This window comes from Sorex fumeus, unplaced genomic scaffold (assembly GCF_029834395.1).
Source record: "Sorex fumeus unplaced genomic scaffold, SorFum_2.1 ptg000075l, whole genome shotgun sequence".
Lineage (NCBI taxonomy): Eukaryota > Metazoa > Chordata > Mammalia > Eulipotyphla > Soricidae > Sorex > Sorex fumeus.
Window position 1 is genome coordinate 315201 of NW_026606132.1, and position 17986 is coordinate 333186.

Here is a 17986-nt window from a genome sequence, read left to right on the forward strand (position 1 = left end):
AAAATAAAAATTTAAAAATAATTAAAAGAAGTGAGATCTAAGTCTCCCCAATTCAAGTCTTGGTGTACTTTGGAAATTCTTTGACCAAGAGAATATGGCAGAAGGGATTTTGTGTCTTCTTTCATGCATAGATATTATGAGATGCAATTTCTTCTCTCTAGCAATACATGCTAGGGGAGTTTGAGGCACAATGTAATATACCCAACTACTGCGATAGAGAAACCACATAGATAGTATAGCAGAAATGAAGTATAAATGGAAACGGGGGATCCTGATGAGTCTAGTGTTTTATCTACACCTATCAAGGTACTTAAGAATAAAATTGCCTTGGAAACTCCAGGCTTGTCCACAATAGTAAAAGCATCCCAGTCAATATAAAACAGAAAAGAATCTGAACATTGTATACATTTTTTCATCCAAAAATAACAACATATAAATGAGGGTTTTAATTTAAAGCACCCATTGTAAAGTAGTTTCTCATACAACAAATGATAGACAAAACATACTGCAGGCCCCTGTAATGGGTACTATAGGAAGTCTATTGGCTGCCAGCTATTTTCACATCCACAATCGTTATAGGTTCTAGGCACACTGTAAGTGGCAAAGTGAGGTGATAGTAAGCATCCAAACCACAACTGTCAATAAAGAAACAGTGGGGAGAGGAGGGAGGGTAAAGGAAGATCAGACCACAGTAACATAAAGACAGGGATGGAGGGTCACTGACACTCTGGGGTGTTGGTATGCCATAACTTCATATCAATACCATAGACTTGAACACTATTGCAACCATATTACCCAAACTGCAATAAAATAGTTTTTAAAACCTTGCCTGTAATAACTAAATAATAAAGGACAACAAAAGCAGTAAATGCAAGAAAGTAGTAAATAGACATTTAAACTATTAGCAAATCATTGGTCTTAGAGAATAAAACCAAAAACATGGTATGCACTCAAACTAGAATGACCATGATTTTTATCAGAAGACTGAAAAAGGTTTTTGAGAGGCTGCAAAACCCTAGAGATATTGTCTTGAGCAACAGTTGTCACTTTACTGACTAATGTGAAAGGGGCAGTTGGAAAAATGCCAGATGACTGTCATGCTCCTAAATATCCTGTGACTACAGAATTCTATGAAGTGATAGAAAAGTTTGAGGTTGCCCTCCTTTGATGCCTGACAAAGATACCATGCATGCCAATTTTACAGTTAAACCCTTGATATTTTTCTGCCAAGCCAGCTCACACAGACTTTCTTTTCAGAAAATGCAACCTCCACTTTTGTGACAGGGGAGAAGGACAGTATCTATACCTCCCATTAGTTTTGTATAGATTTCCAGGGTTTATGTATTTGATCTCACCTAACTTTTATACCAGTCCCAAAGAATGGGCATTATATTGCCTTCTGTCTTATAAATGAGGAAAATGAAGTTCATAAAGACAATATAGTAAAGTCACACAGTAGGTAATTTTTGTGCATTTTTTATTATTTTTAAAAAATTTTTATTAGTGAGACACCATGAGGTACAGTTGTAGACTCACAAATTTTGTGCTTGGGTTTTAATTATACAATGATCAAATACCCGTCCCTCCACCAGTGCCCATTTCCCACCACCACGGGTTCCAGTGTCATCCCAACCCCCCCATCCCCCCATCCCACCCTGCCTCTGTGGCAGGGCATTCCCTTTTGTTCTCTCTCTCCTTTTGGGTGTTGTGGTTTGCAAAAGAGGCATTGACTGGCAATCATGTTTGTTCTATAGTATACTTTCAGCATGCTTCTCCCATCCTGGGAGGATCCTCCCAACACCCTTTATTTGGTGCTCCCTTCTCTATCTGAGCTGCCTTTCCCCCTAGCATGTGTGGCTAGCATCCAAGCCATGGAGCAAAATTCCTGGTACTAATCTCGGCCATTCTTGGGTGTTAGTCACCTATTTTGTTACTTTATGTTCCCCAGATCAATGCATGCTCTCAATCATTACTATATTTTGCTTCCTACACAGCTCATGGATCCACATGAAAATAAATTGTTCTCCTTGTCATGTTAAGATCTTTATCTACTCTTCCACCTATATTCCATATGTTTATTAATATAATGTTAGGTAATTTAGGAATCTATATAAAATGCAGTGTCTCAACTTTGACCCATAGGAAAACTAGAAACTGCTGCATGTATGACCTAAAGGTAGGCAAAAGCAGGAAGAAACACATTTACTATTGCACTTGCCATTTGAGAACTGGCTCTGGTTGGCAGGAAGTCCCTTAACACTTTCAGAGGGGATCATCCTTCATTTAGTGATATCTCCCTATCCAAGAACTCCCACTCTCATTAAATGTCCAGAAATCCTTTGAGTTCCAGAAGGTATCACTTATTGGAAAACCACTGAAATGCAAGAAAGGATTGGCCTAATATTACTGTCTGAAACAGAATAATTAGCTGAAATATGCAAAATTAAGCTATTCGATAGAAAATTATTATATTAATTCAGATGTACAGTTCCGAAAAATTAATACTAATTTTTCATATTTTCTACAAAATATATTGGAAAAATCAAGACCTATACATGAGTACTGAGAGATTTTAATTCATTACATCCTGGCTGCCTGATCTCTATGTAAAGCCTTGAATAGAGTTTTCAAGCAGCCAGCCTTAAGAGAAAAGACAGATTTTTAAAGACAGCCTGACTGGGATTTGAAACAATCCACACTTATCACTAACCTTATGGAAAGTAGAGCACAAATTTCTGAATTTGTGCACAATTATTAAAATTATACCAATCTACCCTCCTCCAGATCATTTTTAAAACTTTTTTATTGAATCACTGTGGGATAGACCATTACAAACCCATTAATGATTGGGTTTCAGTCATACAGTATTCCAACACCCATCCCTCCACCAGTGCATATTTCCCAGCACCAGTGTCCCCAGGTTCCCTCGCATCACTCGCCAACCCCCACCCCCTTCCTGCCTCTATGGCAGGGACTTTTCTTTCTCCAAATCATTTAAACCCTTGTTTTAGACTAGCTGAAAAGTTAAGGCAAGATGTGGCTTATATACAATGGCAAACACGGGAGCAAGTAGGCATACTTTCAGGTCTCTAAAAAATAAATAAACCTCAACTTTGATACCAAATTTGACCAATGAAGTTTTACTTCTTTAGTATGCACTTTTGAAATAACTACTTTTATAATTCATCTTTTCTTCATTCCTTTGTATTTATTTATACTGTGTTCTTGCCTTGTAACACTAATTGATAGATTCAGGGTCATGACCCATGACTTAATCATAGACGCTATGAATATCTTTTTTTTTTTTGCTTTTTGGGTCACACCTGGCAATGCTCGGGGCGGGGGGTTACTCCTGGCTTTGCACTCAGGAATTACTCCTGGCAGTGCTCAGGGGACCATATGGGATGCTGGGAATCTAACCTGGGTTAGCCGTGTGAAAGTCAAATGCTCTACCCGCTGTGCTATCGCTTCAGCCCCTATGAATATCTTTAGAAGGGCATCAATGAGGACGTTTTGTATTACCTATAGAGGACATTTTATATTACCTATACGGGTAACATCTCTCGATTTCCAAGATAATTCAGAAAATAAAATTACATAAAATTTATACTTAAGGTTGCCAACCTCATAATTTGCCAAGGAAATAATAAGGTGGGGAAAGGAGGAGACAGAAACTAACCAATGTACGTCCATGAACTTCTTAAAAGACAGAAGATATCAGATCCCAAAAATATAGGAAGTCTATCATTTCTCAATGAAGACTGGCCTTTTGGTTGAGCAAATTTAGCTTCATGAAAAATTAACTATATTAGTTTTATGTTTTTTGGCAGATAAAGAAAAAATAATATCTATAGGTCCACATTCAGCATGATTTCCTTTCATATGTGCTCCCTATGAAAATATTCTTTTAGAACGGAATGTCATACACACAAGGGTAAAGGGTCGTGAAAAGTTTGATTTCTGAAAATTTTATCTATGTTCTTACGGAAAATGTAAATGATGCAACTGATTAGTTTTCCCTTTCTGTTTTGGCTCCTGGTCACAGGTGCAGCTCAGCACTAGAAATTGGGTGGGATCTGTGAATTCTAATTAACTTCCACATCTGATCTTTCTCTTCTCATCTTGTACATATGTTTCCAGATGGTGGTTTATCTTGCAATTTTTCTCTTATACCAAAATCCTTCTTATGAGCTGCCTCGAACTCTTTGTGGAATAGGATGATATGGTTTCATTTAATATTTAGCCACTGTCTCCATATTACACTCCTTTAAATCTTCCAGTCCACTGTTTCCTTTTCCTGAACTATTCTTGTTTCCTTTTTTTAACCAACATATATTTAACCACCGTCTCCTTACTTTATACATAACACATACATAACACTGTCCTCACATTTTTTATCGATTTTGCTCGAGCGGGCCCAGTAATGTCTCCATTCTGAGACTTGTTGTTACTGTGTTTGGCATATCGAATACGTCACGGGTCTCCTTACTTTATATTCCCTTAAATCTTCTAGTCATTGGCACACCATTCCCTATGCTTTTTTCTTTCTTTAATTTTATTTTTTTATCAAATCATCGTGAGATAGACTATTACAAAGCTGTTCATGATAGGGTTTTCGTCATACAATGTTCCAAGACCCATCCTTTTCTTGAACTACTCCGTTTCTTTATTTTCCCCCACTGTATACATTGCTATATACCCCTGGGCCTCTTCTGTGACTCTCTTTGATGACCCCCCCCACCAACCTAGCAGTCCTCCTCCACTACACCCTGATTAAAATGAGACTTCTCTATATGTTTCTACTGTGATGCTTGATAACTTGTACTTCAGTGATAATTGACTTTACTCTCTCTGTTGGGGTTGAAAGCAAATACTTAGTCAAGACTATTTTGAATCCACTTGACCTAACCTATTTTTAATGAATAGATGGGATAATAGAAGTACAAGTGAATGGAACAAATGCTTAGCTGTTATTGCTCAAGAGGCATCTTATACCTGTGAAAGGCTTTATTAAGGAAAAAAGCTGGGGGTTTAAAAGCACTGTAGTCAATAGGAGGGCAGAAATTTTTATACTTTTAATTCACTGCCATTAGTTCAAGTCTTCTGGCAGTACCTTGCACATAGCAGGCCTCAGTAAATATTTCTTTTATGAAGGAATGAATATACAGTCACTCAACCCCTCTTTGTAACATTTTCCAAGGGGACTCATGAGAGCATTATCACTAGGTAGGATGTAAGGTTATTTTGGAGAGATATTAATGCTGTCAGGTATAGTATTTTATATCTTATTGAATCTTTGTCAAGTGTCTATCATGAAAATGTAGAATATTATTCCTCAGGATCTCAATCTTAACCTGCCACTGAAGGCATAGAATTTATTTGTGGAAGATATTTATGGTAATAGAAAACCAAATGTAGGCCTCCTTGAGGAGTATACAGAGCAGTGGCTGGTGGTGTCTCACACATTCACATTATTTCTTTCTGAATCCTTGAGACTTGACCTTCTTGGAAAGAACTGTCAAATTCTTAAAAACGACAAAGCCGTCAAACACATAGTATGTGAATAATACCCAAAGACAGCAGAAACAGGGGCCAGGCAGGAGGAGGACGAGTCCATGGTAGGAAGTTTGCCACAGGGGGAGAGGAGAGCAGTTAGGATGGAGAAGGGACCGCTATGACAATAATAGTTGGAAATGATCATTGTACACAAACTGAGTGCTGATAGGAGGTAAAGAGATATGCATAATACCCTTTCAGTAACAGTATTGCAAGTCACAGTGCATAAAATGATGAACACGGAGTGGGAGAGAGAGAGAAGGAGAGAGAGAGAGAGAGAGAGAGAGAGAGAGAGAGAGAGAGAGAGAATGGGAGAGAGAGAAGTGTTTGCCATTGAGGCAGGCTGCAGGGGCAGGGCAGGGGGAGGAGGGCAAGGAAGGAAATCTGATACATTGTTGGTGGGAAATGGTACTGGTGAAGGGATGGGAGCTGGAATATTTTATGACTGAGACTGCATCATGAGCAACTGTGTAACTGTGTATCTCATGGTGAATCAGTTTAAGAGAAAAAAAAGGACAAAACCATGGGCTGGAGGGGTAGTTCAGTGGCAGAGTGCTAGCAAACATGAACCTGAGGCCCTGGGCTCAATTCCCAAAAGAATGACAATTCCCTGATAATAAGCAGGACTTCACTCAAGGAATAAGATCCCTGAGTTTCATTTTCTAACATTTCTCACTATGGAGATGACCTAGTCAATACAGCAGAGACACTAAGGAGACTTTTCTTTCTCTGGGAATTTCACAGGCTCCACATTTGGCAGCTAATTAAGGAGAAATTAAAGGAAGCAACATACAATATTCAATGAGTATCCGTTAATTGGCCTGTTCTTTAATTCATTTGGGATGATGAGCAGAACAATGCTCCTTAAGCAGAAGGTCTGACTCTTTTTGATGCCTCTCTTCATATAAAAACTAACATTAGTTTTATTTGACCTGCTCAGAAAAGCAAATACGCTTGCAGGGGAAAAAAGCCACCAGCCAGAGGGCACTTCCTAATCTGCTATCAGTGTGGATTAGCTTTATTGAATAGCAGCTGTACAAAATACCATGCTAAATGAAAGGAAATGCCATCCCACACCCCAGAGATGGTTTGTCTCTGCTCTCTACTCAATGAATGGAATAAGCCAGACTCTGTCCTAATGACAAGTATGTGCCCAAGATATTCAGCTTCCAGGAGAGCATGGATTTGATTTCTCTGGGGGAAGTCAAGGAATCTTATGTGTCACTCATTTTTCATCAACATCAAGAAACTTTTAATTTTGTCACAGATTGGACAGGGGAGATAGGACAGAGAGAAGCCTACTGGCTTGGTGTGAACCTTCTCACCTTCAAAGGGATAGAAAAGCAGCTGAATTGCTGAGCTATGAGAGAGTGACCTCAGAGAAGAGTTCCCTATTGTCTTTTCCACTTCCAAATGTCTCGAGGGATGAAAAGAGGATTTGGGGGCTGTTTTTGGCATATTCAGTTAAAACACCATGCAGTAAAGATAGCAGTTTTCCTCTTCTCCAGACCTTGGCAAAGAGAAGGGCAGAAAACACTGCAGTATGTTGCCAAGCTTTCATTTTCATAAATCTATACACTGGATTTACAGGGAACAGTCACTAGCCGTATAAAACGATACTGTTATCCCTACCTGTCATTGTCCAGTGTTTTTCCAGGGAAAATAATTTTGGCTCTTAATCTGCTATTCTTCACTGTTAAGACTACAAATAAGCCATAGTTCAATGTTGTGTGACTGATACAAAAAATGTGAACTTGAAACAATAATAGTCATAGTTCAGTTCCTCCAGCTACCACTCTGAGTCATAAGTGTTATTATTATCTCCACTTGCAGATGAAGAAACTGAGGCAGAGAGAGGTTAAGTAACTTGCTAATGGTTATATAACTACTTAATGGCAGAGCAGGGAATTAATGAAACTTAGGTAGTCTAAACCCATAAACCACACTCTAATTTAGGTAGTTTAGCCTTCCTAAAATAATTGAGGGAAAAAAAATCAGTCCACATAGAACATACTATTTTAAAGTCTGTCTCAACCCAATGTTACTGTCCCATGAATTTTAGGACAAGAATGGTATTAATGAACAACATCAGTCTTTCTTTCTTTCTTTCTTTCTTTCTTTCTTTCTTTCTTTCTTTCTTTCTTTCTTTCTTTCTTTCTTTCTTTCTTTCTCTCTCCCTCCCTCCCTCCCTCCCTCCCTCCCTCCCTCCCTCCCTCCCTTCCTTCCTTCCTTCCTTCCTTCCTTCCTTCCTTCCTTCCTTCCTTCCTTCCTTTCTGCTTTTTGGATCACACCTGGTTATGCACAGGGGTTACTCCTGGCTCTGCACTCAGGAATCACTCCTGATGGTGCTTGGGGGACCATATGGGATGCTGGGGAATCGAACCTGGGTCGGCCGCATGCAAGGCAAATGCCCTACCCGCTGTGCTATCACTCCAGCCTCAACATTGGTATTTCTAAGGCCAGGGCAGAAACCTCCAGATTCTTACTGTTCCTAGAAGACCTTTAAAAGATCACTAAATTACAAGGTTAAAAGGAACTCTAAGAAGATATTTCTTTATAGTCCTTAATAAAACAAGATGTAGACAAAGGGGATTAGAGGTGAAACTTAAAATCACTGTTAAAGGTTAGGGATTTTGCTCAGTGGTAGAATATGCCTCCCATGTACGAGGCTTTGGGTTTGATCCTTGAAAACACACACACACACACACACAAACATGTTCAAATTACTGTTGGAGGTGAATGTGAAGAATATTCATTCAGAGCTAACAGTGCCTGCATCAGGTACTTTAAAGTGACAACAGTTTAAGCAGATGTTTGAAGGAGATATATTAGAATTTCCTTTATCTTAAAGAGAATATGCTAATACTAGTGGTGTTAGTACTGATAAAAATTAAACTTTATTATTGAGTACTTATTATAAACTGCATACTGAGCTTCACAATTCTAAAAGTTAGATACTATAATTATCTTATTTTTGAATAGATGAAACCAAGGTACAGGTTGGTCAAGTAACTTGTTACTATATTTCACTTGCTATATCTCATTACTGTTTTGATTTTATTTACCTGATGATAAGTGATGCTAAGCCCTTTGCAATATGCCTCCTAGCCATCTGTATATCTTCTTCAGGGAAGTGTCTGCTCAATTTTTCTCCTCATGTTTGGATGGAGATATTGGATTTTTGTTGTTGAGTCTGGTGAGTACTTAATATATCTTGAATACTTGCCATTTATATGATGTATGGTGTGTAAATATTTTCTCCAATTCATTATAGTGTCATATTTTTAACCCATAATAAAGTGTGCAGAGCATGTAATTTTGGAGGAGATGAGAACCTTTTCAGTGATGGTCACAGAACCAAGGCTTGGTGATGCTGTGCTCGGTAGTACCTGTCTGATGGCTTAATGCTAGGATCCAGGACTCAGGAATGCTGGAGGACAACAAGGCCACCCTGATGATGCTCAGGGGCTACCAGGACAAACTTGGGGACTTGCATATGCAAAGTATACACTCCAGCCTCGGTGTCTCTTCAGCCTGGGTATGGTGTATTAATTCAATTTCCCCCTAAGATAAAATTGGAACAAGACTGCCACACCATCTGAAAACTTTATTTTGTTTACTTCTTATACTGTCGGAAATATTATGTCATTAAAATGGGTTTCACAATGTTAGTAAATTGCTCTCTCAAATATAAGGTGCTTCTTAAACATCAGTCTCCCCCCATACATTTAATCATGATCCTCCTTAACAGCATGACAGGATCAGACCATACTAGGAACTTGCTACGAAAAGTGTGCTCCGGAGTTGGGCTGGAGTGATAGTACAGCAGGTAGGGTATTTGCCTTGCACACGGTCAACCTGGGTTCGATTTCCAGCATCCCATACAGTCCCTCAAGCACCACCAGGAGTAATTACTGAGTGCAGAGCCAGAAGTAACTCCTGTGCATCGCTGGGTGTGACCCAAAAAGCCAAAAAAAAAGGAGACCATCATCCAGATCACACGGCTGCTTTTTACTCAGGGTGCCCTAGAGGGAACCGGGTGAGACCTCTCACCACCCCAAGGGACCCAGCCCCGGCAGCTGACCTCCACTACCCAACCGCCACCATGCTCCAGGCTGCTTCCTACACGCTCGGGCAGAGCCTCACAAATGAATGAACATATTCCTGGACACATCATAAGACACTCCCTACTTATTCTCCATAATTACCACACCATATTTGATGGGGTTCAGACAGTAGGCAAAAAAAAAACATAGAGGGAAATATATATACATATGCATATAGGGCTGGAGCAATAGCACAATAGTAGGGCATTTGCCTTGCATGCGGCTGGCATGGTCGAGCCGGGTTCGATTCCTCTGCCCCTCTCAGAGAGCCTGGCAAGCTACCTAGAGTATCTCGCCCGCATGGCAAAGCCTGGCAAGCTACGGGTGACATATTCGATATGCCAAACACAGTAACAACAAGTCTCACAATGGAGATGTTACTGGGCCCGCTCGAGCAAATCGATGAGTAATGGAGGACAGACAGACAGACAGACAGACAAACAGACAGAATATACCTAAGCTCAGAACCCAGTTAATGCAGAACTTTATGATCTTGAACTCTGGACTCAATGGGACAGAGTTCTTCTGCCTGCTTCCCCCAGTCTCCTGTGACTCAGGGATCACACTCATTAGCCACACCCTGCTGGCACCAGATAATCTCATCAACCACCCTCCAGAACTCAGGATGCTCCTCCGGGACAGGGGTATAAAAGGAGGCTCCCAGAACCATGCCACCGGACTCCACGCCAGGCTGTTTGGCGGGTGAGAACCCTCCCCACCCCAAGGGACCCAGCCCTGGGAGCTGACCTCCACTGCCCAACAACCGCCACGTTCCAGGCTGCTTTCCAGACCACACAGCCGTTGTGGCCGTGCAATACATTATAACACACTTCCTACCCACTTATGCCTCTTGGAGAGCCCGGCAAGCTACTGAGAGTATTCTGCCCACACGGGCAGAGCCTGGCAAGCTCCCCATGGTGTATTCTATATGCCAAATACAGTAACGACAATAGGGCTCATTCCCCTGACCCTGAAAGAGTCTCCAATTGTTAGGAAAAGATGGTTAAGTAGAGGCTGGTAAAATCTCAGGGCTGGGAGGAATAGAGATGTTACTGGCGCCCGCTCGAGTAACTCGAAGACCAATGGGATGATAGTGATAGTGATAGTGATACCTAAGCTCACAACAACCAAACTTTAACAACATGTTAGTGATATCCTATAGACTGTCTTAATGGCTCCTGCCAAAATAAAACAATTTTCACACCGTTTCCTATCTGAACGCTTTTTTGTAAGCATGTTTAGCAGTTCTTCATAACAGACAATACAAAATATATTCTTTAAATTGTGTTTTGGGACAGGAATTGGGGCTTGGGAAGGAAACATCCTGAATTTGGTGGCGGGAAGGTGTAATGATGGTGGAATTGGTGTTTGAATATTAAATGTAATCAAATGTTGTGAACTAACTTATAAAATAAAAAAATTTTAAAAAAGAAAAAGTGTGCTCTGAAGTCTCTTCAGAATGCCAGTCTCTCGGGCCCCCTACCCAGAGCTCTAAATCAAAAACTACATTTTAACATGATCCCTAGTTTATTAATAAGACTTTAAATTTGAGAAACAAATGTAGAGTAATGCCACTTTGTTGGGCCACTAGTTTATATAATAAGCTATATGCCCCCTACCACAATTGCACAGTTCCAGGAACTGAATTTTTAAGCTATAATGTAGCTGAGCTAGAGTAGGAAATAATATTTAATCTTAATAATAATAAAGAAATGCTATTGAATCAAAAGCTGAGAAGTATAAAAACAGCTAAACATAAAAAATATGAGAAGGAGAAATGGGTAGAGAGAACCAGCATGAATTCTGTATGTAGCAGAAAAAAAGAACTGTCCCACTAAATTATAATTTACACCCTGGGTGGAAGCTAACTAGACCATCAGCCAGGTCGTTATTAAAATGAGCAGACAGGAGTAAAATATTTGAGCATTAGAGTGATTGGAACTTGGATATCCTTGTTGTATTTGCTTTCACATATGTAGTGTTGTTTTGGAGGGCAGGCTCCCAAGAGCTGCTCAGGGGACCCCAGGGACATTATACTGGTAATGCTCAATCAATGAGACCAGATACTTCAATGCTTGGGCACAATGATGCAACACTGCCTGGGTGTGGTGGTGCTGAGGTAGGGAAACCCTGGTGGTGTCCAGGGACCAACAGGATTATATACAACTACACACAAGGGACCACATGGTACCAGGGTTCTAACCATTAATTTATCTTTCATATGTGTGCGTCTGAAGTAAGCATTTTTATTTTTTCCACATCACTGAAGCAATACTGAGTTTTTCTAAGATTATATTGGTTTCAGGCATACACATTATAATTCAACATCTGCATATATGACATAATGATCACCACCAAAAGTTTTTCCATCCACGATCATATTATTGCTCCTCTGTACCAGGTTTCCCTATTCTCCATTTCTCTATCCCTTTGGTAAACAGCACTTTTTAAATTCTAAGATATACAATAGAAGTGTTGGTAAGGATGTGGGAAATGGAATTCTCACACACTTCTGATGAAATATAAACTGGTGCATCCACTATGGAAAACAGTACGAAGAGTCTTCAAAAAATATTAGGTATAGGAATACTCTAAGACTCAGCTATTCAACTTCTTGGTAATTTTGTCCAGTGAATATGAAAACACTACCTTGAAAAAGACATATGCACCCATATGTCTATTGCAATACTGTTTACAATAGCCAAGATTTGAAAACAATCTTTGAGTTTAAAATGACTAGTGGCACCAGAATGGGATCGATAGATTTATATCAAAATAACAGTCAACAGTGGTCAATTACAGCAGTGGTTAAGAGCTCAGACTCTGGAGTTTATACTTTTGATTTCTAAGTCTATTTCTTTTGACACTCTATCAGGGGTAGTTCTATATCTTCTGTGAGACTTTACTTTCTTATTTACAAAAGCAGACTGACAGTACCTCACAACCTAAAGGTATTTGTGAGAATTAAATTATGTTTAGCACAATTCCTGATACATAGTGCTCAAAGATGCTGGTCATTAAAATACTTTAAAATAATTACTAACATTTTTCGTAGTTCTAAAGGAAGTAATGGGTTTGCAATTATTTTCCTTCATTATTTTATTATAATGTTATTTAAAGTCAAATATTACATATTACAGCTCTATGTAGAATGGTCTCAAAAATATAGAATGATTAGTTAATCTGATTTGCCTTAAATACTATTGGTTTATGGAAAGCTGAATTAAATGGCTATATGTACTAGAAAAAATATTGAGGCCAGATCTGCTGTCATGCCAAGGCTATTAAACATTAGCTTTCATTGGATCATTTATAAATTACCACATCTAAGAATGAATCTATTCTTACAAAGTAATCCTCAATGCTTAGCTACCCATCCATCTATAATGTGGAACAACAAAAAAGCTTAGCATTTAGAGTAAAAAAGTCATTCAGGCCCCCATTACAGGCTCATAAGTTAAGCTATATTCAATAATACGGTAAAATTGGGGTAGGTTTTCTTAACAGTGACTCAAAGGGTTATTTTGCAGGCATCAAAGACCACCTACTTAGTTTTGAGTCATGTTCTGCCTCTTGCTATGTGTCTCATACCAGTGAGAATGATATACTCTAAAAAGACTGGAAACAACTGATGTTGGGGAAGATGGAGTGAAAAAAGAAACCCACATTCAATATTGGGGGCATTTTGTATGGTTCATTCTCTTGGAAAGCAATAAGAAGTGTCCTCAAAAGACTAGTAGCAGGACTCCATACGACCAAGCAATTCCAATTCGTGGCATCTACTCCCCAAACATGAAAACATTAATTTGCAAACATATATGCACACCTATATTTATCTCAGCATTTAATATAATAGCCAGGATATGGAAAGAACCCAAATGCCCAATGATACATTAACAAACAAAGAAGCTGTGGCATATATACACAGTGGAATGCTATGCAGTTGTAAGAAAAGATGAAATCATACAGTTCATTTGCAACTGGGATGGAACTGGAGGGTATCATGTTAAGTGAAATAAGTCAGAGGGAAAAGGACAAATACCCGAATGATCTCACTTGTCTGTGGAAAAGAGAAAGTAAGAGGATAGTACTGAACAATGACAAATCCTTGGCATTGGAGTACAAAACCATTTACTAAGTTGTGTGTGTGAAGACCAGACTAGTGGTGACATAAGATCAGTGGTGGAGGTTGGGGGCACATTGGTATGGTGGGGTGCAGGAATTTTGCATATTAGTACTGTAAACTTTAGCAGTCTTGATATTATCTAAATTATAATAAATCAAAAAATATATCAACGATCATTCAATGTTAACAATAGTCTTTAGCAGGTTCTCCACACTCTTTCTTCCCTTTTTGGAATCTAAAATGGGACAGGGTGTTGCTTAAGTAGTCTTCACTGCAGTTTCATGTTTATTTGTTGCCTCTAAGAAACAACTACAATTAGACAAACTTTGTAATTCCTTGTCCCATTCTGCTATCTTTCATTTCAATGAGACTTTTAAATGTTCAACGACCACAGCATGCAACAGATGTACTTCTAATTTGCCCACAGTGCAATAGGGAATATACTAATAACAACTGGCCACCCAGTCTATATAAAGCTCATATAAGAAAAATGCACAGCCTAGGCAGAATCTGGTAAATGCCAACTTCAGAAACAGTTGTGTCAATATTGTTATATTTACTACCACATGATCAATACAAGGAAACACTTGTGAGGTCAATAAAAATAGCATACCAGGTAAAATTGGTTGTCCAGCAATTCCCAGGGGTGCCATTCCGAGATTATTCATTGCTGTGGCCCATGCAGTAGGATCAGACATAGGTAACGTCATTGGAGTAGAATCCACATTCAGAGGTCTACTATTATCAGCTAAAAAGAAATGACAAGCATAACAGTATTTATTGTGTTCAGATTTAAGCATTCAGTTCATTTCTTTATGTAAAATCTGGCAAACTCCTTAAAGAAACTGACTGATGAACAAATGTGGACAGGCCTTATAATTCCAGCTTTTTATGAGGATTAAAATAATACAGCGTGAACTGGCAGGAAATCGTAGAATTTGAAAGTAGTTTTACCAGATGTCTTTTTAGTGTTTCTTTCTCTTTTCCTCTCTTCCCCTACTCTCTTTCTTCTCCTTTCATTTCGGTTGTTTTTCTTCATTTGTTTTGGGGCCATGTGCCAGGGAGCTCAGAGGCAACTCCAGGCACCATGTTTGGAAATCCCTTCCAGCAGTATTTCAGGGACCATGCATGCCAGGGATCAAATCTGGGCCCCCCACATGCAAAGCATGCACTCAGTTGAACTCTCTGGTCCCTCTGGCTGATTTTTGAATAAAGTTTATTTCCAGAGCAGTTTTAGGTCCACAGGAAAATGGTTGGGAATGTATAGAAATTTCCCATAAACAACCTGCCCCTAAATATGCATGGCATTCCCCATTGTCAACATCTTCATAAGATAAATTTTCAGAATCTGATGAACCTATGTAAACATTGTATAATCAGTTTAATGGTAAAAGTCTTACTTCCCATTAGGATTATTTCTTTGTGCTGCACATTATATTAATTTGGACAAATGCACAATCACCAATATGGTATCATTGATATTATTACTTTTATTGCCATAAAACTCCTTTATGCTCTGCTTTTTCATCCCTATTTATCCACCTCCTCCACTACCTAAAAACCACTTGTCTTTCACTGGCTCCAGAGCTTTGCTTTTTCTAGAAGGTCATATATAGTAGAATCACACAACATGTAGCCTTTTGAGAATGACTTCCTTCACTTTGTAATATGATTTATAATTCTTTCATGTTTTTCCATAGTTTTAGTGCTGAATAATATTTAATTGCTTGGATGTTATCATACACAGTTTATCCATCCATTCACTTACCAAAGGACATTTTGGTGTCTTCCAAATTTTTATTATTATGAATAAAACTGCTATAAATATCCAGGTGTATGTTTCTGCCTGGACATATATTTTTAACCCTTTGGTTATATTTCAAGAATGACAATCACTGGAATAGATAGTAAAGAATGCAATACTTTGGGTGGGGCTCTTCAGGCTGTGCTCAAAATTGGCAGTGCTCTGGCCTGGGGTTCTTGGTGGCATCAAGGACCACATTCTCCAGTGTTTGGAGGGGATTCAGTGCCAGGGATCAAACCTTGGGCCTCACACATACACAATATGTGTCTACCACTTGAATCACAATCCCTGTTCTAAGAGCATATCTATATTTGTAAGAAACTGTCCATTTCTTTTACAAAGCAAATGAACATTTTGCCTTTCCCCAAAAGACAAATGAGATTTACAGTTGCTTCATATCCTCACAAATATTTAGTGTTATCAGTGTTATAGATTCTGGCCAGTTTAATGGTATTATAGTGGTATTTAATTGTTGGTTTAATTTGCATTTCCCTGATGACAAATGATAGGTAGTATTATTTCATATGATCATTTCCATCTATATATAATCTTTGGTGAGGCATCTATTACATTTTGATCTATTTTTAAATTCAGCTGCTTTTTTTATTTTTGAGTCTTGAGACTTCATTGTGTATTTTAGTTAAGTCTTTTTTTACCAGATGTGTCTTTTTCAAATATTTTATCCCAATTTTTGACTTGCTTCTAATTCTCTTGATATTGTCTGTTGCAAGATTAGAAGATTTGAATTTTAATTTTTTCATGTTCTTCTTACCTGTATCAGAAATCATACAGAACAATGCAAAAGAGGATTTTATTTCTACACACAACTCAAGTCTGTGTCCACACATCAAAGGCTCACATAGGTGCTGGAGAAGATTTACATTTTAATAATGCAAATTTATCAATAATTTCTTTCAAGGATCATATCTTGTTTTTGGATTTGAAAAGTTATAACCATATTCAAGGTCCTCTAGGTTTTCTCCTATACTATCTTCTGGGAGTTTTATAGCTTTACAATTCAAATTTAGGTCTGTGATTCACTTTGGAATAATATGAGACTAATACCCAAGAACAGTAGAAACAAGGGACAGGAGGATTGATCCACAGTTGGATGTCAGCCTCAAGGGCTGGGGGACAAGGCAGTTGGCATAGAGAAGGAGTCACTATGACTGTATCAAAAAATCATTTTACTGCATTTCTGGAGTTTATTTATTTATTTTATTCCATCTAAATACTTAACTATCCTTCACCTATACGGCACTCTCTTTTTACAGTATTGTAGCTTTTACAGTATTGTAGTCTCGAGATGGGCAGTATCAGTCTTAGTTCTTCTTCAATATTAGTTCTTCTTAAATATTGTGTTGTTGATTATGCAGTTTTTGCCTCTCCATATAAGCACCAGCTCAGTTAGTTTGTCAACAGTCACAAAACAACCTGCTTGCATTTTGATCAGAATTGCACTATATCAAATTGGAAGAATAGACATCTTATAATTGAATCTTTCTATCCATGACCACGGAATAGCTATTTAGTTTGTCTTTGAATCTGTTCATTATAAGGTTTTTTATGTTTTTACTTTTCGGCCATGCCCATCACTGCTCAGGAGTCACTCCTGGCTGTGCTCAAAGAATGACACATGGTGCCAGGAACTGACTGAACTGGGATGGACTGTGTGCAAGTACCTACAGCCCCATACTATATATCTAGCCCTGTTCATCAGTTTTTAAAATCACTTTGATTTACAAGGTTATTCATAGTAGAGTTTCAGGATTACAGTACTCCAGTCTCATTCCAACACCAGTCATCTGCCCTCCACCAATGTCCCCTAATTATCTCCTCCACCCCATCTGCCTTCGTGACTGGTTATTATAGTTTGGGTCTCACATTTACAGTGTTTTTGGCTCTGTGATTTATATAATATTTCTATAAATATATAAAGCCCCCCCCTCCCGTTGTTCATCGATTTGCTCGAGAGGGCCCAGTAACGTCTCCATTGGAGATTTTGTTGTTACTGTGTTTGGCATATCGAATACATCACGGGTGGCTTGCCAGGCTCTGCCGTGTGGGCGAGATACTCTCGGTAGCTTGCCCGGCTCTCCGAGAGGGGCGGAGGAATCGAACTCGGGTCGGCCATGTTGGCTGCGTGCAAGGCAAATGCCCTACCACTGTGCTATCTCTCCAGCCCATAAATATATAATATTTATATAAATATACAATATTTATATAAATATACAATATTTATATAAACATACAACATTTATATAATATTTATATAAATATACAATATTTATATAATATTTATATAATATACAATATTTATATAATATATAATATCGGGCTGGAGCGATAGCACCGAGGGTAGGGCGTTTGCCTTGCATGTGGCCAACCTGGGTT

The 17986-nt window shown here is 38.6% G+C and overlaps 1 protein-coding gene across 2 annotated transcripts in view; it reads right to left on the minus strand.

The window, feature by feature from the left end:
• ENOX2 (ecto-NOX disulfide-thiol exchanger 2) overlaps positions 1 to 17986 on the minus strand; it is a 388679-nt gene that overhangs the window by 113802 nt on the left and 256891 nt on the right. For both annotated transcript variants that reach the window (XM_056130286.1, XM_056130287.1), the window contains one exon: positions 14402 to 14536. In XM_056130286.1, the coding sequence (XP_055986261.1) occupies positions 14402 to 14536 (135 nt within the window). The remainder of the gene's footprint in view (positions 1 to 14401; positions 14537 to 17986) is intronic.